This window comes from Trematomus bernacchii, unplaced genomic scaffold (genome assembly GCF_902827165.1).
Source record: "Trematomus bernacchii unplaced genomic scaffold, fTreBer1.1, whole genome shotgun sequence".
NCBI classification, from domain to species: Eukaryota; Metazoa; Chordata; class Actinopteri; order Perciformes; family Nototheniidae; genus Trematomus; species Trematomus bernacchii.
Genome location: NW_022987614.1, coordinates 1371543 through 1396417, shown reverse-complemented (window position 1 = coordinate 1396417; position 24875 = coordinate 1371543). Strand labels below are relative to the sequence as shown.

The window sequence follows — 24875 nt, the reverse complement described above, 5'->3', positions numbered from 1 at the left end:
TCTGAGCTGAGGAAATCCTCAGGATTGAGTGAAGGTGTGCGTGCAATATACCGGCGGGCCAGATCTAATAGTAATTATAAATTATCCTGCGGACAGGGTTGCTATAGAAACTCCAACAATTGGCCTAGCAACGGCTTAGCAACCCCATTGTTTTGTTATGAAAATATATCTATATATATTTATACACATTCTCGCAAGATCTATCAGGGGTCGTTGTAAGTTAAAGCGCCAACTGTTACTTGGCTAATGTTCAGTATGTGAACACAGATCAAAAATGGAAACATTTCTCACAAGTCAGCGTAAACGCCCGCATCTCCAACGGAGCCGGTCCAGCCGGACAACCCTGCTATCCACAAGGATCCCGAATCGCGGGCCAAAATTAAATCCACCAAGGGCCTGATTTGGCCCCCGGGCCTTGAGTTTGACACATGTGGTTTAGGTCATTCAAATTGTAATAAAAAAAATGCCAAGCTAGCTATTTTATTGTATTTATTCATTTGTATTATTATAATTATTAAAGCATGTAGTGAATCATCTTTTCTCTATACAATCTTTGTCAGGGGGTGTGTATGTGCAGTTAGAGGGCGGTAACCACTGCAGTCCTTCAGCATCTTGCCACACACATACCCACACCCACACAAACACAAACACACACACACACACACCGTTTGTGTTTCTACTTTCTGCAGCAGGACAGGAGAGGGTGTTGAATTGTTCCCTTTTGTATTTATTCCTGGAGGAAAGCTACCCGGGGACAGGATGTCTGGAGCGCCTCCGAAGCGGCAGGACACCCGGAAATTCTTCGAGAATTTATCCGGAGCTGGGAAATGCATAGCGGTGCTGACCAGCGGAGGAGATGCCCAGGGTAGGTTCCATTATCGGACAGATGTACTCAATTCATCACTAATACACCGCACCGGCACCACATACGTCATGTGGCTGTCAGGGGAATATGTGTTTCATTTCCTATGTTCACACGGTTTATTGGCTAAGCTTTTCCTTTAATAGTCGTCTACTGTATATTCAATGAGAGAAATTATAGAAACATACCAGTCAAACGACGTGTCCGATAATGGGTGGATAGCCTCAAGCTTGTCCGATAAAGGAAGCGTTACATTACAGTTATACTCCTATGAAGTCAATGAAGGTGCGGTTTAAAAGAGTCTTAGTGCAACAAAAAGAAAAAAAATGCTTTATTTTACAAGGAAACATTTCTAGTATTTTAATGTGCTGCCACTCAGGATTTTACCTTAGTATTTATTAAGAGTTATTTTAATCCAAACGGTGGTTATGCAACAGCTGATCTCCCTTTCACACTCCTGTGTCACTTATTTATTACCATGATGCTATAATATTAATCACAATAATAACTGTTCATTGTTATATTATCTTATATTTTGATCATCCAGGACTGCTAACATTAGTCCAGGTTGTTTATAGGTGTTTTTGAATTATTTGGGAAGCAGCACAAGCAACAAGTGATCGTGGGAATGAAATAATTTAAAGACATCTCCCTTTGTTTACACACCCTCTCGACCCTCATCATGCATCCTGCACCATTTCTTCTGTATGGGGTGTGTTGCCTGCATTAAAGGCGCATGTGTGTGTTGGTGTGCATGCATGTGTCTCCTTGTGCACAGGACATATCATTAAATCAATAGCCCAAATCAATCATTTAAATCCAGTAGTATTCCCATAATGAGTTCAGTATACAATGGCATTATCAGTGCATTTCCTTTATAATTATGAACTGCCTGTGAGTTATAAATCCTGCTGCATTATACATCCCTATAATATAACATCCTAAAATAAAAAGTTGTTCAAAGTTAGTTTAAGTAGTAATAGTGGACATCCCCATCAGAATAAGAGCTCATACATCGTAGTAAATGTGTAGAAACACTTGTCTTGCATCACTGAGGATGAGTCGTGAGAGGACCAGTGTCAGGTTAGACAGAAAAAACACGTACTTCCTTAATGTCCTTTCAAAATAAAACCCCACATACAAATTGTGCTGCAGTGCTTTTAATTTGAAGGCAGTTGATGTCGACTTCCGGTCTGGTTCATGGTTATTCATTGTGTCACCTACGTGAGAAACAGCTAGTACACAGTGTTCTGCAATGTAGTGGAGAAAGGATAAACATCTAATAAATACAAATAAACTTAAATATCAACCGTATAAATAACGCTTAATATCCGTATTACTGTCTCATCATGTTCCTGAAACATCACCAGAACATGTATTTATACTTAAAACCAGCCATATGTCCTTATAAGGATAATCTATGTTGATATACAGTGCTGTATGTTACCCACAGCTATTCTTAGCTTTCAGGCAGTTATATAACAGTGTGTGTCCTCAGTGCAGTCATGCGTGTCTGACCTGTCACTGCAGAATATCATCAGCAGATTACAGATTACAGTATATTTCCTCATGCAGCTGCTTTTATTTGGGTCTGTCTGCACCTGAGGACGAAAAGAGGCAGGCATGCGTTATGATGTCCTCATTTTCTTCCATTCATAACTACTGAGTGCTTGCTGTCCTCTTGGGGTCAGAGGATGTCTGAACACAGCTGTTTTAGTTCCTAATTATTGTCAGTGACTGTCTATAGTGTTTTATTGTGAGAGTTTATAGATTTTGTATCTTCACAGCCTACTGTATATTTTCTTTAATTCTATTTTGAGATGATTACATTCTAGTATTGTTTATTCCTACTCTTTCATTTCTACTTATACTTACGCAAACATTTCCCAATTTGGGATCAATAAAGTACCGCTTATCTTATCTTATTATCTTATTTTATCCTTCGACTGAATGTGGTGAAACAAGCAAACAAGGAATATACATACATAGTACTTCCTCGAGATGTTAAAGGTCCCATGTCATGCTTTTCCGGTTATTACCCGTCCCCTTGTGTTATGAAGCTTTTTCTGCATGTAAACGGTCTGCAGAGTCACAAACCCTCAAAGTACACCCTGTAGCGAGTAAAACTCTAACACAGAAAAGACCTGTCTATGCTGCCCCAGAACGCCTCGTTGGAGATTTCTCTTTTTCTTCCTGGTACTAAGTGATGTAACGACGACCCAAATGGACCCATTGGTCCAAATGGACCAATCCGTGGAGCTCCTCACACACACACACACACACACTCTCAGCGGCAAAACTGTGACGCGCTGGGGGGTGGGGGTGCTAGTGGAGCCTCGCAGCGACGAAACTGTGGCACGCTTACGGCCCGTCCACACGGCGGCGTGCGTTGAAGCTTCAACGCTTCTGCCCATTCACTTTGAATGGGGTGACGTCACGCTTTGCCGAACTGCATTGTGGTTCCGTCACTTCGCTTCGTGAACATGTAAAAGTATCCATATCCATGTAAAGTAGCAGCTAGTAATATTTTTAATACATTATTTTAATTACTGTGATGAATGAGTGCTCATTCCCAGCCTTTATGATGTTCACACTTTTACCTGGATTGCTGCATCAGTTTAATAGCTAAACATTTAAAAAGTGCTCTTACATGTAACGAACATGTTTACCAACCAATAGATGTATTTGCCACTTAACATAATCAGTAATGAAAAAGTACTGATTTCAGGATTTTACTATCACATGCTCACATGAATCTGATAAAATGTGTACTTTTGGTTTTAGAATAAGAATCAGATTTTCTTGTATTCACTATCATATCACACGCACACACACACACACACACACACAGGAAAGGTTTAGTCATAGCATTGCATGATGTGTAAGAACCTTTTATATAAGCTGGATCATGACGCACACACACTGCATTAGTCACGATTTCACATCATTCAGTGTTATTACCTCATTATTTTGCTGTTGTCCTTTTTGTTAAACTCATTAAAGTCAATGTCCAATTAAAACCCATTTCACACGTTAGCACAGAACCCCTTCGACCAATCAGAGCTGTCCGTGGTCTCTTAGCAACGCTCACTCTGCACAGCTTTCACACTTTGTGTTTATTCAGTGAAGGAAAACTCTTTGTGCACCAATCCTGCACGCAACCTCATTTCATTAATCATGTATGAGTTAACACAGAGCAGGTTAAAGGTTATATACACATACCTACACAAAGAAAGGTATTCAGATTATGTATAAGAAGAATGTGACACTATTTTATTTAAAAGAAACACCAAAATATTGTCAAGGTTGAGTGAAGCAGGCAGGACCCAAATGCAGATTTTACGGGAAATACCTTTATTTCAAGGTTAAATTGTCCAAAACAGAACACTACCCCGTGAACACAGTCACAGACAAACAAGGAACTAACAATGACAGACAGAACAACCAGAACTAAAATACACACAAGACTAATCACACAAACAAGACACAGGTGAGGAGGGAGGAGAAAACACAGGGGCACCAGGTGAACACAATCGGGTAATCAGGTAGGAGGGAAAACAGACAGAAAGCAACAGGCAAGACAGGGGGTGAACACTTTTCAAAATAAAACAGAAAACCAAAGACAGAAAAAGACACAACACAACACAGACAGATCGTGACAAATATGTCTTACTTTTTTGACTTCTGACAGAAAATTTGAGACATTTTTACAAATAAATCTCATAAATCCCCTTAGTAGCATTTTCAACTTTTAAATAAGAATCCAGCCTTCTTTGGATCGATGTAAGTCAGTCAAGTTTGGACCTAAAACAATGAATAGTTTGACAGAAAACTCATTAATTGTATTGATAATTTACTGCATGTTTTTAATATTATGTGACCGTAACATGAATATATTTTTGTTTATGGCTGGAAATAATGAGCATATTATTCAATTAAACATCACAAATAATTGTAAATAGCAGCTTTAGTTCAGTTCAGCCCTATAGACATCAGCTTTATCTACATTTAGACATTTATTTTCTCACCTCTAGCACTGTTTTATCTGAGTTTTCACACATAAAATATAACTGTTTTGTCAGATAATCCTTAGTTTCTTTATGGCAGAGCTCTTTTCACTAACCCTGTGCTCTTCTCAGTGAAATCAAGTGGCTATGCAGTGTTGTTTTCTGCCTAAACAGAGCCTAAATTATCACATTGTCATCCAGGAAGTAGTCCCATCCCGTGCTCGTTCTGCAGACGGTGAATAGGCAATGTTTACAACCTGTGGTGGGAGGAGGACATTTGGCAGATCAGTTCTGGTGGCAGATTGAGATGCTGTGGCTTCACTCATGCTGCCAGAAAGAGTGAAGCTAAATGTACCATAACTCTATAAAAATCTGCATTTCATATCGGAGGAGATATATCACAGAAAGTTGCTATCAGAAACAATACCTGACGTGTTTTTGGACGTAATCTCGTCTTTGTTCACATTAGCATCGCTAACACTCAGAGCTAACCTGTACTGGAGAGCACATGTGTTTAAAAAGCAGGAAATAAAAAAAGGAACTCACCTTGTGATAAACCTGAGAGAGAAAAAGCATTTGAGCTCCATACTGTTTCCGAAATAATCCTTGATGGGGTTTAGAACAGGATGGCGTTTTATCACAGCAGAATTTAACTTTATCTCCAGTAGAATTCTGATCAGGCATTAGCTCCGCCGCCTCCTCTTTTTTATTTATTTTGAAAGCTAAGGACCCAGGATCTGCGTTTCTCTAACAGCTGAAATAGAGGGAGGGATATGAGGGATTTCTAAAATGCATGATCTGTTTGTATTTTGAGCAAAACACATCATAGACATGTTTTTATATTTTTTATATATCTGAGACCCATAATATATGCCTTAAAATAGCACTTTAAATCTTCCATTTCCAATTCCCTCAATAAGTTTAGTCACAGCTCTCTGTCTGCATGAGGATCAACATTGAACCCAAACGACAACAAGACATCAACAACGTCTACTTCCTATGTAATCAAGCGGGGTTTCAACCTATGGGTACTGACGGAAACTAAAACCAATCGATGTGTTGATCTCCGTCTCTCTGAGATTTACAGCCTGTCTTGTTTCTAATTTCACAAAGTGCTCCGACAGACACTTTGAAATATAGCCCAATATCCTGAAGGACACTTAGCCCTCTGTGTGTGTTTTAAACCTCTTTACCTCTCCTGATGTCTGCCGAATCACCCTCTCTTGTATTTCATATTTATCTCAGAAACTTACATTATTTAAGGGGGATTCATCCAAAGTTGAGTGGAAGAAGGAAGCTTTGGTTTTGCTAAGAGGAAAACTCAATAACGTATTACAATAACAACCTTCTTCCAATTCTGTATATATTAAACACTTTTGAATTGCCTTATATATATATAAACATAATCATTTTGATGGTTATTTAATTGTTACAGATTAATTTTTATGCAGGAACGGCAGACATTTTATTTTTCAGCTTCTAACATTTGGAGATTTTCTGCTTTTTCTCTGTTTTACATCAAGTGAAAGTGAATTTTGTTGAAGCTTTAAAACCAGAGTTTCCTTCACAGTTCACTCGCCAATTGATCGTGGAAACATCTCAGTTATTTGTGACCTTGTAGAGATGCCCTTTTAAATTGTTTTTGGCCTAATTTGTAGGACAGCTAATATGCATTGAGTTTAAGACAATAAATGCATCAAGGTGACACATGCGTTGAATTCTGAATTTTTCCACTTGTTTGTGCTCCTCCAAATTCTTCATCAACATGTTTCCATGTGTCTTCATCATATTCAGACGTGGGAAGTAGTGGAGTACAAATACTTCGTTACTGTACTTAAGTACATCTTTCTGGTACCAGTACTTTACTCCACTACTTATTTTTCTGACGACTTTTTACTTTGACTTCTTACATTTTGAACCCAAATACCTGAACTTTCTACTTCTTACATTTTGAACACAAATACCTGAACTTTCTACTTCTTACATTTTGAACACAAATACCTGTACTTTCTACTTCTTACATTTTGAACACAAATACCTGTACTTTCTACTTCTTACATTTTGAACACAAATACCTGTACTTTCTACTTCTTACATGTTGAACACAAATACCTGTACTTTCTACTTCTTACATTTTGAACACTAATACCTGTACTTTCTACTTCTTACATGTTGAACACAAATACCTGTACTTTCTACTTCTTACATTTTGAACACAAATACCTGTACTTTCTACTTCTTACATTTTGAACACAAATACCTGTACTTTCTACTTCTTACATTTTGAACCCAAATACCTGTACTTTCTACTTCTTACATGTTGAACACAAATACCTGTACTTTCTACTTCTTACATGTTGAACACAAATACCTGTACTTTCTACTTCTTACATTTTGAACACAAATACCTGTACTTTCTACTTCTTACATTTTGAACTCAAATACCTGTACTTTCTACTTCTTACATGTTGAACACAAATACCTGTACTTTCTACTTCTTACATGTTGAACCCAAATACCTGTACTTTCTACTTCTTACATGTTGAACTCAAATACCTGTACTTTCTACTTCTTACATTTCCCAAACAGGCTGGTTCCTTTAGTTTGAATGTGTGTTTGGTGGCGTGATCATTATTATTTAGAGTCATTGCGTGCCTATTGATTTGAACACGATCCGTGTATCCATCATTTCCTGGTCTTCTCTAAAGAAGAGGGACCAATGAAAACGTTGTCATGTTGCCGTTGTTCAGCATGGAAACATTCATTAGCTAACAATGACATTATTGTTCTATTAATATAAAGGGAGGTCAGGTACTCTTTAAAACAGCTGCTAGTTATGGGTACTTTTTACTTAAGTACATTTCAAAGAAGTTTAGTCAGTACTTCTACTTTTACCAGAGTATTTTTAAACATGAGTATCTGTACTTCTACTTGAGTAAAGGATGTGTGTACTATGAGAATGCTTATTGAGGAATGTTCTCTCCATGCTGACCTCTCACCCTCTGTCTGTTATCAGGGATGAATGCAGCCGTGCGGGCCGTGGTCAGGATGGGCATCTATGTTGGAGCGAAGGTCTACTTCATCCACGAGGTGAGGATCAGGTTTCAGACATGTGTTCTTCACCAGGAGCTAAATGAATACCCAGCAGTTTTCCAACGTCAGGCTGTGACTGACTTCGATTTTTTTTAATGGGTTTTTGGTGAGACACCTGAAATAGGTTACCACTAGCTGAAGAGAGGTTTTGTTTTTGTCGCTATTGTTGCTTTTACTGTTCGATATTAATTCATGCATTACACATAATCTTACTCTCCTTTTACACTCCATGGATAAGTCAAATCTAAAGTTTCCACCTACTCTGAATGCAATAAACATGCAACTTTAAGGGCTTTTTCCCCATTAGTATCCCACTTTAGCCATTTAGGACACTTTGAAATAAACCAAACCTGTAGTACAAGATAAACAAACTGGTGGTACTTCAAATAGTGTGTGTGTGTGTGTCTGTGTGTGTGTGTCTGTGTGTGTGTGTGTGTGTGTGTGTGTGTGTGTGTGTGTGTGTGTGTGTGTGTGTGTGTGTGTGTGTGTGTGTGTGTGTGTGTGTGTGTGTGTGTGTGTGTGTGTGTGTGTGTGTGTGTGTGTGTGTGTGTGTGTGTGTGTGTGTGTGTGTGTGTCTGCCAGGGGCCATAGTGGTTATATATATATATAGAAGTGTGTGTGTGTGTGTGTGTGTGTGTCTGTGGAGGTCTACCAGGGCCATGGTGGTTATATATATATATAGAAGTGTGTGTGTGTGTGTGTGTGTGTCTGTGGAGGTCTACCAGGGGCCATGGTAGTTATATATATATATATAGAAGCGTGATGGAGAGTGGTGAAGGAGTCCTGAATCCAAAATGAGTCAGCATCTTAGCACTGCAGAGTTTCTCTTCTTAGGTCAAAGGTTTGTTTTAATGGATTTGTTGTTAACACAAGCTGAAGAGATGTTGATCTGGACTTTTCATTCATGCATTACACATAATCTGACTCTCCTTTTACAAGATTCAAAATGTTCCTTTTACAAGATTCAAAGGTTTTAATGTCATATAAGCTACAGTGTAGAAAGGGCAATGAAAATCTTATGACCCGAGCTCCTCCAACAATGCAACATATATATATATAATAAAATACTAGGGTTAGGGTACACATACATAGACTATGATATATACAACAGAATGTTAAATTACATTTTGACCAGTCAAATTAAATTAAATACGGTTTATTACGGTGATGCAGTCCATGGATAAGTCAAATGTAAAGTATTCCCCTACTACGCTTTTTTCCTCATCGGTATCACACTGGACACTTTGAATTAAACCAAATATGTAGTATAAGATAAACAACTGCTTGACATATTAAGATAAGATAAGAAGTACTTTATTGATCCCAATTTGGGAAATGTTTGCATTGCACATCATTGAATATCAGAAAATAAAAGCTAAATAAATCCCTGTTTCAGTCTTATCTTTGGAGTTGTTTGATATCGAATGTCTGATATTATGAGCAGTAATGGGCGTAATGCTTCAGATGGCAGATTGAGGTGATACTCAGTGTAGTGATGTGGTTATAATTGGATTACCAGGGGCAGCATTCATCCTCCACTGGCTGCACTCGTCTTCATCAGTCTCGAATAACCACAGTAATGAGAGTAATGACAGCTGAGAGACATGATGGCTTTATTTTGGGATGGACGTCGGCTGGTGATTCAGATCAGTGTTCACAACATCAACAGTGACTTTAAAATAAAGCTAAGCTCTGATGTCGGCACCGAGGGCGATAAGTGATACATGCAGGTGTTCATCCATGATTGAAAACAAAAAGCCATTACCCTGCTGTCCACAGTTTGGAAAACTCAATGTAAACCGTTTGTGATGTTCCCCCTGAAAGTCACCAAGGGCACCCAGTTGTTAACTATGCAAGTGCAAATGCTTTAATCTGTGGGTCATAGGCTCAATAACCGGTTATAATATTAGTTAGTATTGTTGTGTTCAGAATTCCAGGAAAGACAGACGACTTCTAAGTTTAACTATTTATTATGAGCGAGCAAAAGACATATATTCACTTGGCCAAGGACTCCGTCACGTCATAGAAATCACAGACAGCAAAGCTGCAATCTGTCAGTCTATTTCCGGACAAGTGCCTCGAACCTCGTGCGTGCATACATTGTTATTACACAGGACGTTGCCTGTACATTTATGATTGGTCAAGACTACAGTAGCTGAAGAGATACCATGGTTTAGACTTGGTTCTCTTTGGTATGTGCACAGACTCAGATAGGGTCTCTTGGCAACACAATCGTCCAATCAGCATTTGGCCGGCCTGCGGAAGTCCCTCCCTACTCTGGCACCATCATTATACGTAATTTGTTTTGATGAAGCTTCTACAGAAAAGTGGAATCTTGGTTATACTGATTCCCAGCTATGCGTGGGCGCGGAGCTAACCCAGGCGGCCAAGGCCATAGCCTCAATAACTCATTGTTTCTACAGTGCCTGCATCTGGCTTCTGCTACTTTCTATTTGCAAGCTGAACACTTTCTTCTGACTATTCCCTTCGTTGGTACCTAACCCATCAGAACCTGGGATTAGTGATTGTGTCTATTCATTTTATAGTCATAGCAATCTCATGAGCACAATAAGCATATCATTTAATAATAAGAATCAGTCTTGTAATGTTATATACAAATAGACTCCACAGTATATATAATAATATTTGAGATTATTGCCTTCAATCTAAGGGTTTGCTGCTTTGTATGGTCTTGTCTAATAGTTCACTGTTTTGGATTGGGGTTAGACAAAACAAGTAGTTTAAATATATCATATTTGTCTCTGGTAAATTGTGATTCCTTTTTAAACGTATCGACATTTTATAGACTTTATATTGAATGAACTAATTGAAATTCCAATGTGTGTTCCCATGGATGTCAGTGATGTATGATTTGTTGTTTCTCCTCTCAGGGTTACCAGGGCATGGTGGACGGAGGAGAGAACATCAAAGAGGCGACGTGGGAGAGCGTCTCCAGCATGCTGCAAGTGGTGAGACACACTCCTGATGTCACATCGAAAAGAGCAATCTTTCCCACTTCGTTTTTGCTCCTTTCGGTCGTTTGGTTTTGCGCCCGGCCGACGCGCTCACACGTCACACAGAGAGATATCGTTTGTTTGTTTCGGTACATTTATTTCCACGTTATCCTTTACATGTCTTTTCTTCACTGTTCTCTTCTTTTAACACAAATAAAAGTGTCTTACCAGACGATGATGGAGACAGTTACGTCACAACTCATAATTTCTCTGCAGTGCAGCGGTCCAAAAACAGTATGGCTTCTCGACCAAAATGAACGCAGAGTATCGTCAGCTGGACTCTTTTGTACCAGCTGAGGCAATCACAGCGTCAATCAGCTTAACCGCATGTGAAGATCACAATGAATTGACATTAATTAACAACCTATTCCATTCCATAAAATGGGGGGTGTGTGGCGCAGTGGGTTGTCCGTAGGTGTTCGGATTAGGGGGTTACAGGTTCAAACCCCACTGCAGTCAGCATGTCGTTGTGTCCCTGAGACACTTCACCCCAAATTGCTCCTGTGGGGATTGTCCACAGTACTGAGTATGTAAGTCGCTTTGGATAAAAGCGTCTAACAAGTGACATGTAATGTAATGTAATAACCAATATTCAATATGTTACGCATAATTAAACAATTAAATAATCAAAGTAGTAAATCAACATTTTGGCTCCTACTGTAAATGCAGCTATCATTAGAGACCCTGTGTACACATTGTAATTATGATCCTATTATCTGTATATTGTAGCACAACGAAAGGCTCTCTACATGCTTTCTGGCAGAGGAGAGCAGAGTTTGTGCTGAAGGCAACACACTCTGTGATATCCTCTGATGATCGTTGGAAGAGACTCTGCAACGAGGCTTTATAGCTGAGAGCCAAATGAGTACTGTTTGTCAGAGTCAGCCTTTTATTGTGTAAAGTGGATTCTATGCAACAGTGGAAAAAGATTGTGTAGATTAGCAATATTAGAAATAAGATTTATAGGTAGGTAGACAACTACAAAGCAGAGCCAGTAAAAGAGCATTTATTGAGAATATATGCAGGCCCTTCATTAGTTGCTTTTGGATTTCTTATCTTATCTTATTTAACTGAAGATCTAATGGGCAACTAATTGCAAAAAATCGAATAAAGAGGCAGTTTCCGAGCATGTAGACTTGTATTTTTGTGTTGATTTTATAAAAATGTGTTGCCCTTTTTTAACCATTGTGTTTTATTTTATTATTATTATTTTATTTTTTATTTTTTATTTTATTTTTTTTAATTTTAATTTTTTTTTTATTTTTAATTTAAAAAATTTTTTAATTTTTTTTTTTTAAATTTTAAATTTTAATTATTTTGTATTATCATTATTATTAGTATTAGCATTACTATTAGTATTATTATCCATTTATTTATAACATTTTAATAATTTGAATTTATATATTTATGTTTTGGTTGTTTGTCTTTTTCGATTCTTGTGTGATTCAATACTGCGACTGATATATAATAATAATAATAGTAATTCATTACATTTATTCGAGCGTTTTTCCAAGTGCTCAAAGCGCTTTACATTACATATTACACATATTAGACATGTAACAGTTATTACTGTGGACAATACTGTCGGAGTCGGGAGGCCTGTTAACTTCTTCCGGCAAATGACTCAGACCTACTAATTGACCTAACAGAAGTTATTGAGTCTATGTAAGTTTACTGCTTGGCTCAGCTCCACCAACGTCAGCAAGATCTCACCTCTATTAACTCCTGAAGAACCAGGTTAAATTAACTGCTGTTTCGTAGATATTTGCGAGTTGCATAAGAACTGGTAAGATAGCAGGGTTTCCCACACATAGACTTCACTTGGGGCGGGCCACCCAGGTATATTAACGGCCGCCAAAGTATAATTTGCGAGCCATTTGGGTTTAATTGTTTTAATCCGTCCGCGAGCACGACGGCATCTGCGATCCCTCGCTCTACCCCTCGCTATTGCGTGAAGGGTCTGGGCATAAAGTCAAGTACCCCTCAAAAGGTCCGGTTTATTTCATTTTAAGGATGAACAACATCTCCAGGTGCTCCTTTGAGAACCAGGGCAAAAAAGTGATGTGCACCCCTGGTTATAAACATTCAACAAATCAATTCGCATCAACTCATATACACACCAAAATCCAGCATGAATTCAGAGGACCATCCTCATAGGTGGCTGGGTCATAAACATTCAGCAAATCAATTCACTCAGCATTCAACAAATACATTCGAGAGATTTTACCAAGTTTGAGAGAGGATACCAGGGGGAAAACCCCCCCTCTCTCCAGTTTGCTCCCTCTCAGCTAGTGTTTTTATGCTCAAAACAGGACAGAACATCCTAAAGACACCTCCTCCATACCCATAGTTGTGGAAACTGGGCATGGCCTCTAGTGTGGAGGACTGAAAAATATTATTCTCGGCTATGGCATAAACACCTTTTTGGGGCCTCAGTATTTCTCCAACAAGTCAGGAGCCCCCCCCTGTGCACCGCTGTGAGGGAAGAAACTATCTCCCCTCTCTTATCAGTGACACCCATGAACTAAAATAGGCCTTAAACTCAATTTAACAAACCACTGATTTCATATAGGAATTAATAATGGCGCCGGTGATGATGGCTAACGTGTCTTTGGCTCCTCTCCAACTGTTTTCACTGATGTCATGTTGTAATGTGTTGTCCCTCAGGGGGGCACGGTGATCGGCAGCGCTCGCTGTAAAGACTTCCGGACCCACGAGGGGCGCCTGAAGGCGGCTCAGAACCTGGTGCAGCGCAGCATCACCAACCTGTGTGTGATCGGGGGGGACGGCAGCCTCACGGGGGCCAACCTGTTCAGAGAGGAGTGGAGCGGGCTGCTGGAGGAGCTGCAGACGCAGGGTGAGGGGAGGGGCTTCAGACCCCTTAAACACACCACTACATGACTTAAAGGTCACCTATTATGCAAAGTCCTCTTCTTCATGTCTCTTCTACATCAACATGTGTCCCCTCTTCTTCATGTCTCTTCTACATCAACATGTGTCCCCTCTTCTTCATGTCTCTTCTACATCAACATGTGTCCCCTCTTCTTCATGTCTCTTCTACATCAACATGTGTCCCCTCTTCTTCGTGTCTCTTCTACATCAACATGTGTCCCCTCTTCTTCATGTCTCTTCTACATCAACATGTGTCCCCTCTTCTTCATGTCTCTTCTACATCAACATGTGTCCCCTCTTCTTCATGTCTCTTCTACATCAACATGTGTCCCCTCTTCTTCATGTCTCTTCTACTTCAACATGTGTCCCCTCTTCTTCATGTCTCTTCTACATCAACATGTGTCCCCTCTTCTTCATGTCTCTTCTACATCAACATGTGTCCCCTCTTCTTCATGTCTCTTCTACATCAACATGTGTCCCCTCTTCTTCATGTCTCTTCTACATCAGCATGTGTCCCCTCTTCTTCATGTCTCTTCTACATCAACATGTGTCCCCTCTTCTTCATGTCTCTTCTACATCAACATGTGTCCCCTCTTCTTCATGTCTCTTCTACATCAACATGTGTCCCCTCTTCTTCATGTCTCTTCTACATCAACATGTGTCCCCTCTGTGTAAAGAGACTCTGAAAGTTTCAGGAACAAAGATTCTCTCTCTTTTTGTCCTGATCCATTTATATAAAAACCTGTCTGAAAATGAGCTGATCAGATTTTGGCCACTTTGTGATGTCATAACGATGTTTTGGCTTGTGTAACCATTAGCCAATCAGCAACCAAGGTAACCCCCGCCCCCCACCTTATCACCTGAATCTCCTCCTAGAGCACCATTGAGTTCTTTCTAACCAAATATCTCTCAGAGGGGCGTGGGGAGGGGCTCCTTATTTTCATCTAAAGTAACAGACAGAGAATCAGCACTTTGGAAACAGGGCTGAAACAGAGGGGATTATGGGTAATGCTGCAATGATCTGTTTGGTGTTCCAGCCAATCAGAGACAGGTTCTGTATATATCTGAGACCTGTGATACATTGATGAAAAACAGTATAATAGGGGACCTTTAAGAGCAGTGTTTCTACTGGGCGTTATTTACCAGACTTTGACCGAGAACATCTGTTGACGTCTGACACTTTTAAATCTCTAACCTGGAGGGCTATTTTTTTCTTATGAGCCATGCTTTCTACCCTCCTGTTTTTCTTTTAGCCGTTATTGAATAAGTATTTTTGGTAAACACATTCCCCTTAAACACAATTTGAAGTGTATTCAAAATAGGATGAATAATTAGGAAACACCAGGCCTTCTCCTTGATGCCAAAAGCAAAAATGCCATTGCTTGAATTTCTTAGTGGTCTGCTAAGTCCTCATCAATGTTTTCAGCTAAATCTGTCCCAAGTTAGCCAAACTGGTCAAGGTAGTCTTCGAGACCCCCGATCTATCTGCACAATTTAATTAAAATATTAGGAGCCGGACAGACCTACATTTATTATGGTTTCTTAACAAAACTTGAGGGAAATTCTATGTGTATGTCTATCGCATAATATGTATCTATTCGTTTGTGTTATACACGAGTCTATTGAAGAGATTTGTTTGATTTGAAATAGCTTTTTTTTCAATCAAAGATAAATCTACATCAAGTAATAAACACAGATTATATTTGATCTTCTTCCCTCTGTCCCTCTCAGGTCTGATCGATAACGAGGCGGCGCTCGCTAACTCTGTACTGCACATCGTGGGGATGGTTGGCTCCATCGATAACGACTTCTGCGGCACGGACATGACCATCGGCACCGACTCGGCTCTGCACCGCATCATCGAGGTGATCGACGCCATCATGACCACCGCTCAGAGGTAAAGAGAGAGAGAGAGAGAGAGAGGGAGAGACAGGAAGTGACGAGACAATAACATGTGATGAGATTAGATTAGATTCCTTTTATTGTCACTACACAGAGTTTCAGTGAAATTCCAAGCATTCCCAAAGGTGCAATCACACATAACAGACAGTATAAGTATAACATGTGATGAGATGTAGCCAGACAAGACATAAGAAAACTATTTAACATCATGTAAGAAAACAATAATAATGCGACTGCCTTGTTTTTTCTGACATTTCTCTTGTTTTTCTCTTGTTTTTCTCTTGTTTTTCAGCCACCAGAGGACATTTGTGCTGGAGGTCATGGGCAGGCACTGCGGGTAAACTCCTCCCCTTAAATTAGATTATATAACAGAGAGATAAATACAGTAGACGTATAATAACTTACTCTATATGTGCATATCAATGTGTATGGTAAAAAATATTGTGGTTTGGGGAAAAAGCGTGTTTGTTCAGGCTGTGCAGATTAAATATAATCACAACAAATATATGTTACAGGGAAGTAAATGTTATTAATGTGTGTGTGTGTGTGTGTGTGTGTGTGTGTGTGTGTGTGTGTGTGTGTGTGTGTGTGTGTGTGTGTGTGTGTGTGTGTGTGTGTGTGTGTGTGTGTGTGTGTGTGTGTGTGTGTGTGTGTGTGTGTGTGTGTGTGTGTGTGTGTGTGTGTGTGTGTGTAGGTACCTGGCTCTGGTCAGTGCTCTGGCCTGTGGAGCAGACTGGGTGTTTATCCCTGAGATGCCCCCTGAGGACGACTGGGAGGACAACATGTGTCAGAAACTGTCCGAGGTAACACACACTCCATATATCACCGTCTCTTAAAGGTCACTTATTATGCGAAATCCACTTTTGTATGTTCTTTATACATAACCATGTGTCCCCTCTGTGTAAAGAGACTCTGAAACTTTCAGGAAAAAAGATTCTCTCTCTTTTTGTCCTGATCCATTTCTATAAAAACCTGTCTGAAAATGAGCTGATCAGATTTTGGCCACTTTATGATGTCATAACGATGTTTTGGCTTGTGTACCCATTAGCCAATCACCAACCAAGGTAACCCCCCCCCCCCACCTTATCACCTGAATCTCCTCCTAGAGCACCATTAGGCGCGTTCACACCGGAGTACTTTTACCCGTACTTTTCCCGTTTAGTTCCGATAGTGCCTGGAATTTTGCGTTCACACCAAAAAGATAACTTAGTTCATGACAACTTTTACCCCCATTTGTAGTCCCTGCTAGAGAGGTGGTACTAGCCTGGGGAGGAAAAAGTACCAATTTCTGATTGGCTGCGCAAATTGCAAACCACGCCCCGTAAAACTCGGAAAAGTTTTTTGAAGCCGCCATTGTATTTGCTGGCATTAGCATTATTAGCATTAGCATTAGCCCCGCGCACCAACGGAGAGAGAATAACTTATGGCAACACAAAAACAAACATGGGAGCGGTGGAGTGATGAGGAGGTGTCGGCGTTCTGGCGATTTACTCGGAAGGCTTCAGTAGAAGCTGCAGGGAGTCCCAGCAGCTTCTACTGAAGCCAGTCCCCAACTCCGGGGACTTCCGGCCGGGGACTCCGGGTGGCAGTATACGCCTTGAAGTGGTTTGCGGCCTGCCAGTAAACCAAAGCAGAAGAAGAAGAAGTGACGTCAGCGGCTTCATTTGACTAATCCTCCCCCAGGGACTTATTCCGGTGTGAACGCGATCGGCTCTTTAGTTCCATGGGGGAACTAAGTGCTGGGAACTAAGTGCTGGGAACTAAGTGCTGGGAACTAAGTACGGCAAAGTACTTGGTGTGAAAGCGACTCTTGTGTTCTTTTTAACCAAATCTCTCTCAAAGGGGCGTGGGGAGGGGCTCCTTGTTTTCATCTAAAGTAACAGACAGAGAATCAGCACTTTGGAAACAGGGCTGAAACAGAGGGGATTATGGGATGCTGCAATGATCTGTTTGGTGTTTCAGCCAATCAGAGACAGGCTCTGTATATATCTGAGACCTATAATATATTGATGAAAAACAGTATAATAGGGGACCTTTAAGAAATACAATTATGATACACTAACACTATATTTACCACAGCTGACATTTAGCAAACTCCTGAATATTTGTGGTGCATTTCAGTCCCGATTTGGCAACATATAACTCATTAAAATGTATTTTATTGATGAAATGCTTCTTTTAAAAACATAAGCAGTCATCATAACTGTGCCGCTTTTTCTTTTTAGACACAATGAAATACTGTTGTGTTGGGTACGATCCATGTGTTGAACAGCGACTCTGGTGGGACTCCAACCCACAACCTTTGAATTACATCTCCAATGTTTAACTAAAAGTACAATGCACTGTCCATTGCCCCGCACACTGGCATTTATTATGACTACTCAACCCACTTCAAACATCGACCACCAATAACATGTCCAGTAGGCGATCTAAAGGTTGGCACACTAATAGGGTTCGTTTTTTCAACTCCACAGCCCGTATGTGATGAGGATTCATGCAGAGTAGGACAAATGTTTGTTAAACAGTGGAGGTTTAAAAGTGTTCAGAGCATTTACTTCCAATACTTTATGAAGTTGAAAACACATATTTTGGTGAAAAACACTTTCCTGAATAAAAGGCCACCCAACTAAATATCTAAATATCCTACCATGTTGTATTTACAGACGTGAAGGGTTACCAGTAGATGATCTTCTATACATGAGAGTAACACATGCATAACTTCCGGGCAAAAAGTACGGCCCCGCCCACTTTTGGGGGAAAACAAAGCTGTCATTTGAATGGCGGTCGATACAAATTCTGAAGTTTTTGCCAATCCGATCAGAAATGTAAGAAAACGGTGGATTTGTGGATCTTCAAAGAGCCCGATTACGATGGCCAGTCAGGCAAACAATTACATTAAATCATTTGCAAATCGACGATCAGGCTCGATATATGGTTAAATATAGCAGTAGGCGATCGATGTCCATAGATGAGAGTAACATCTACGTCACTTTATGGCCCCGCCCACTTTTGGGGGAAACCAACGCTGTCATTTGAACGGCGATCAAACCTGAAGCCACAGAGCTCTTCTGTTACTGTCCTTTCTTCTTAGAGGAAGTACAGAAACACTGAACTCTGGATTTGTTTTAATGTTTGAGGAGCAATAAACGACACAGCAGCTTTTTGGCATGATACAACTATTATTTCCCGCCTCGCTCATGAGAGTAACAGCCGGCGAAAATGACAGCCTCGCCTACTGATTTTAATTTAACCATATATCGAGCCCGATTGTCGATTTCAAATGATTGAATGTAATAGTTTGCCTGACTGGCCATCGTAACCGGGCTCTTTGAAGATCCCAAAATCCACCGTTTTCTTACATTTCTGATCGGATTGGCAAAAACTTCAGAATTTGTATTGACCGCCGTTCAAATGACAGCGTTGTTTTCCCCCAAAAGTGGGCGGGGCCGTAATTTTCGCCCGGAAGTGACGTAGGTGTTACTCTCATCTATAGCATGATCTAGTTTTCCGCAATACAAGATGTTCTCCGTCATGATTTTATAACTCTTGTGTTTCTTCATTTCCCTCCAGAACCGAGCTGATAAGAAAAGGCTGAACATTATCATCGTAGCTGAGGGAGCCATCGACGGCCACAACAAGGCCATCACTCCAGATTTTATCAAAGATGTGAGTCTATGGTTATCTTCTGAATGGAAACACACTAGTTTTACTTTAGACTGTATGTGCACGTGTAAATGTATCCGCTCACCTATGTTTTTAATTCAATATTTATCCTTTTTATATTTGAAATAGCATCCAATGTCACTTTGCCTCCTTATAGTAATAGGACAACGTCACGTTTTCTTGCAAGAACACAACTTTTGTATCTGTCATTTTGGTAGAGATGCCCTGTTAATCCCTGCAACAGCTGTTATGTTTAATCTGAAATGTGATAAAATGCTACCATGCCTCTCTCTCTCTCCCTCTCTCTCCAGCTGGTGGTCCGCTGCCTGGGATTTGACACCAGGGTCACCATCCTGGGCCACGTGCAGAGAGGCGGGACCCCCTCGGCCTTCGACAGGATCCTGGTAAGTCGTAAAATATCTCTTGGAAAGAACGTAATAATAACAATAATGCATTTTATTTATAGAGCGCTTTTCTAGAAACTCAAAGACACAGAGTAAAAATGTATAAAAACACTTATTAAATTAAAACAACTGACTTAAAATATATAAAACACAACATTAATTACAGTTTAAAAGCATTTGTGATTTCAACATGGTGCGATCGGTTGTGTTTGTCACAGTCACGGATGTGTTTTGGGAGTGAGTTCCAGAGGGAGCGGGCAGCTGTCCCCCCCCCTAATGTGAGATTTTTGTCCGCAAGTCAGAATAACATTCTTTTAGTCCAAGTTTCCAGCCTCAAACCGTACGTTGTTATCCCCCTGGTGAAGCAGCGTTCAGTTATTATGCTCCAAATATCTGGAACAAACTCCCAGAAACCTGCAGGTCCGCTGCAACTCTGACTACTTTTAAATCCAAATGTCTTTCATTTGTTGTGAAGCACTTCGACTTGCCTTGTGTTGAAAGGTGCTATATAAATAAACGTGCCTTGCCTTGCCCTGCAGGCCAGTCGGATGGGGGTGGAGGCGGTGCTGGCGCTGCTGGAGGCCTCGGCCACCACCCCCGCCTGCGTGGTGTCTCTGGTGGGGAACCAGGCCGTCAGACTGCCACTGATGGAGTGTGTGCTGATGGTAAGAGAGTGTGTGTGTGTGTGTGTGTGTGTGTGTGTGTGTGTGTGTGTGTGTGTGTGTGTGTGTGTGTGTGTGTTGTCTAGACCAGTGATTCTCAAATGGGGGTACGCGAACCCCTAGTGGTACGTTGGGGTACTGCAGGGGGTACGTGAGATAAAAATTCATAAAAAGGTTCATTAAAAAAATACCATGCATGATTGCAAAAATAATCTTAGTACAATAAGTTAAATAGAAAACACAATGTTATATAAAATATTCCTAGAACCACTAAGGGGGTCCTCATATACACATGTCAAATGTGTGTATTGTAGTTTATAGTTTTTCATAATATATCGTTTTGTTCATTGGTTTGTTAAATATTACTTCAATTGAAAAACTCCTTGGAAAAATCTGTTTTAATTTGTATTCATGTATAAAGATGAAAATATCCTTAGTTTGTTGTAATTCGTGCATGAAGGAGTTAGTAAATCAAACACTGATGGAACATTACTATATTGTAATTATTTATATAGGCTTTTTCTATCAAAGATTTCCGGGGTCGGTCCGGGGGTACTTGGCTGAGAAAATGTTTCAAAGGGGGTACACTACTGAAAACAGTTTGAGAAGCACTGGTCTAGAGTGTGTGTGTGTGTGTGTGTGTGTGTGTGTGTGTGTGTGTGTGTGTGTGTGTGTGTGTGTGTGTGTGTGTGTGTGTGTGTGTGTGTGTGTGTGTGTGTGTGTGTGTGTGTGTGTGTGTGTGTGTGTGTGTGTGTGTGTGTAAAACGTACACATTGTTTAACAATACATAACATGTATACAGTATATACAGTACTAGCTGTATTAAGACATGAATGCTGAATTGCACAGTTTCAAAGGGTTTGGCTGCTGATAGTGAAGTTAGTCCTAGTGCCAGACATATTCAGAGTATTAATCACTTCAATGAATTAGAATATTGTTTTTTAACTTATATTGCGTGACAGCTGTATGTGTGAGTGAATAAAACAGTCATGAGGTAAAATAGTGGTCGTAATGAATGGGTCCAGGTACTCCCAGTTTGAGAAAAACCCAACCAACCATTTACAGGACAGATAGGAGAACGAACATTTACGTTTGTGAAACAGATCCAGAAACTTGTCTCAACAGAAACAGCAGATGTTGCAGATGAAGCAGATTGAGACGTGTGTTTTGTCATCAGACCCAGGAGGTGCAGAAGGCCATGGACGAGAAGAAGTTTGAAGAGGCTGTGAGACTGCGTGGACGGTGTGTTTTCAACTACTACTGGTTTTAATAAGATCATATATCAGATTCATTTGCCTACAAACAAGTCACACAGTTAGACAGCATCAATAACAGAGCTCACATGTATTGTGGATTCTGCACATTGGCTAACTTTGTTTATTTCCCATCTGTTTCCTGCAGGAGCTTTGAGAACAACCTGTCCACCTACAGACTCCTCTCCTACCGGACACCAGATTCTGAACTTCCAATTGTAAGCACCCTCACAACCAAATAACAACAACATTTGTTTATTTAAACCACAAGATTACCCCAGTTTGATTTATTCTAATGTATCTTTCCACCAGCGCCTCTGAGAGTTGAACCATAGCTTACGGTACTTCCTGATCAGGTGCATTGTGGTTGCTGTAGTCCTTTTTTTGTATAGGGGTTGAAAGTTGATGTGCAGCAATTTTGAATTATGTCCTAAAATGTGTCATACTCCACTACTAGCTGGATGGTTGGAGTTTGACTAGCAGGAACACGTTTGGATAGTGAGTAAAATGTTGCATTTGGCCGTCGATATGTATTTTTAGCCTCAGCTGCTGCTTCTCTGCGTCTTCAGCAGCATGTGGCTTCCTGCATGAGAGCTGATCTGTGCCTGCTGCTCTGAGGCAAAGTCTGATTGGCTCCTCAGCAAATCATGAGACATGGACTATGAGGCAGTGGAGATGGAGAACAGTAATGTGTTATTTGCAAAAGTAGCCTTCATATGTCTGCAGACCTCAATGCTTGTTTTCAATGCCTGAAAATGACATATAATGTAGGGGTGGGGGAAATAATCGATACAGCATAGTATCGCAATACTTTGCGTGGCGATATTGTATCGATACACGGACAGCAATTATCGATATTTGATGATATATAAGATATTCATATTGCAAATCCAAATTATCTTGGCAAAGCTACCTTCAAAATCTGAGCCAGTTCAGAAAATAACTCAATAAAGGCACTCAATACTTCCTGTGCAAAGACCTGCGTCCATACAGCGCTGAGGAAAACAAAGGCTTTCATCACATGTTAAAGACACTATATCAATATATCATGCAATCATATATTTAAGCAATAGCTCACGACAGGCCGTGGTATATGCTCATTATATCACAGCTAAGGGGCGTGGTTCGGCCCGACAACCCCCCTTTTCAGCCCAACTGTATACAGTTAAATCGACCGGACTTCTTTCTGCAGATGTGAGCGTCCTTAACAACGGTCAATAAGTCCTTGCTGCACATTATCCCTTACATGTTTCCATCTTAAAGTGGACCTATCATGCTATATTTGAATAATATAGTGTAGGACCATACCTATATAAGGCATATTTATACTTTTTTTTTTTCAAAATACCAAACAGATCATGCATTTTAGCCATGCCTCATTTCGCTCAATTTGAAAAATGTTAGCTCTGTTTTTGCAAGGGTTGATTATGTGAGAACAGCACCAACTACAGGCCTGGCATATGTACTACAGCGTCTCCAGCGCTTTCGAACGGCAATGGCCGTAGCTGTCTCCTCCTGATTGGTGGAGTTGGCCCAATAGCCGTAGCGCCACTGTCCTGACGTCAGGACAGTGTTCAAATCTGGATCAGTTTTGATCAGATCCGTTGCAGCCCCTTTTTTAGAGATTTGGGTATGGAGGAAAATAGAGAGGGTTGTGTTTTCTGACACTTGGTGAGTTCCCTGGAACACCGGGGACACATATTCATGTATAAAAGACGTACAAAAGTGCATTTTGCATGATAGGTCCCCTTTAAGCTGTGTTAGTTAGTTAGTTTCGTAACGGACGCAATGTAACAGTTGTAACGGTTGTAGCTTTTCTCAGATGCGGAGGGATACTGACTTGTTGTGAAAAGTAACTACAATTCTACCCGTGATATACGCTCATTATATCACGGCTAAGAACCAATCAGATTGCTTGATTTGACTTGTCCGTTTTATAACAATATATATGCGCAATATATCGTATCGCAATACTTAGCATATCGTAGAATTGCAATACTATCGTATCGTGGATTAAGTATCGCGATAGTTTCGTATCGTGGGGAGCCTGGTGATTCCCAGCCCTAATATAATGCCTCTAACAGCTGCTCATATACCATCTTCTTCAGATCTAGCATCATAGTGTACATGCTGGATGTACAATGGATGAAAGCCTTGCACCAGAGGAAGGAAGATGGGACAAGCTTGAATTTCAAACCTTTATTTATCCAGGTGTATCCCATTGAGATCATTGATCTCTTTTTCAAGGGAGACCTGCTCAAGTAGGTTCCACATGAAACATAAAAACATAAACAGAACAACAAAAAGGACATCATACATTAGCATTACAGGGATTACAATTTACATACTATCCACATGCACAGGTACCAACAGCTTCCGATTCAGTAGCATCCAACCGAGCTTTAAAAACATTTAGTGGCACCAGATTGCTCAGTTTCCATTTTAATTGCAGACTATTCCAGGACAGTGGAGCTGCGCATCTAAATGCTATCTTCCCTAAGACAGTCCTAGCAGTTGGCACATTTAATAAAACCACAGCATGCGATCTCAGGCAGTAGCCACTTACAATTCGCCGTGAGATCAGGGAGCAGATGTAGGATGGAAGTTTCCCTAACATGGCTTTGTAGATGAACATGTACGAATGTATGAATGTTATAACCTATAGTCGTACTGTCTAAATGTGCCAGGTTTGGCTTTTTCCTTTATGAAGAAATTGTCAAAATTTGTCTTCATATGTCTGCAGACTCCAATGCTTGTCTTCAATGCCTGTAAATGACATATAATGCCTCTAACAGCTGCTGATATACCATCTTCCACAGCACTACCATCTTACTGTACATGCTGGATGTACAATTAATGAACAGCTCACACCAGAGGAAGGAAGATGGGGCAAAACTTGAATGTTTTAAAGGTCTCCTATCATGCAAAATGCACTTTTTAATGAGAATTAAAAGAATTCTGAGCAGGCACCAGCTAAGGACCCAGAACCTGCAGTTCAGGGCTGAAACAGAGGGATGTGAGGGATGTCTAAAATGCATGATCTGTTTGATATTTTGAGCAAAACACATCATGTTTTTTATATATTTGTATATATCTGATACCCATAATATATGCCTACAAATA

At 40.3% G+C, this 24875-nt stretch overlaps 1 protein-coding gene across 2 annotated transcripts in view; it reads left to right on the top strand.

Moving 5' to 3' along the window:
- The first annotated feature begins 598 nt into the window (after positions 1-598).
- The window catches only part of LOC117483753 (ATP-dependent 6-phosphofructokinase, platelet type-like), a 41799-nt gene continuing 17522 nt past the window's right edge, over positions 599-24875 (top strand). For both annotated transcript variants that reach the window (XM_034132102.1, XM_034132101.1), the window contains exons 1-12: positions 599-865; positions 7886-7959; positions 10854-10931; positions 13644-13833; positions 15600-15765; positions 16063-16107; positions 16465-16573; positions 19341-19436; positions 19745-19837; positions 20377-20502; positions 21677-21741; positions 21901-21970. In XM_034132102.1, coding sequence (XP_033987993.1) covers positions 760-865; positions 7886-7959; positions 10854-10931; positions 13644-13833; positions 15600-15765; positions 16063-16107; positions 16465-16573; positions 19341-19436; positions 19745-19837; positions 20377-20502; positions 21677-21741; positions 21901-21970 — 1218 coding nt within the window. In that variant the 5' untranslated portion in view covers positions 599-759. The remainder of the gene's footprint in view (positions 866-7885; positions 7960-10853; positions 10932-13643; positions 13834-15599; positions 15766-16062; positions 16108-16464; positions 16574-19340; positions 19437-19744; positions 19838-20376; positions 20503-21676; positions 21742-21900; positions 21971-24875) is intronic.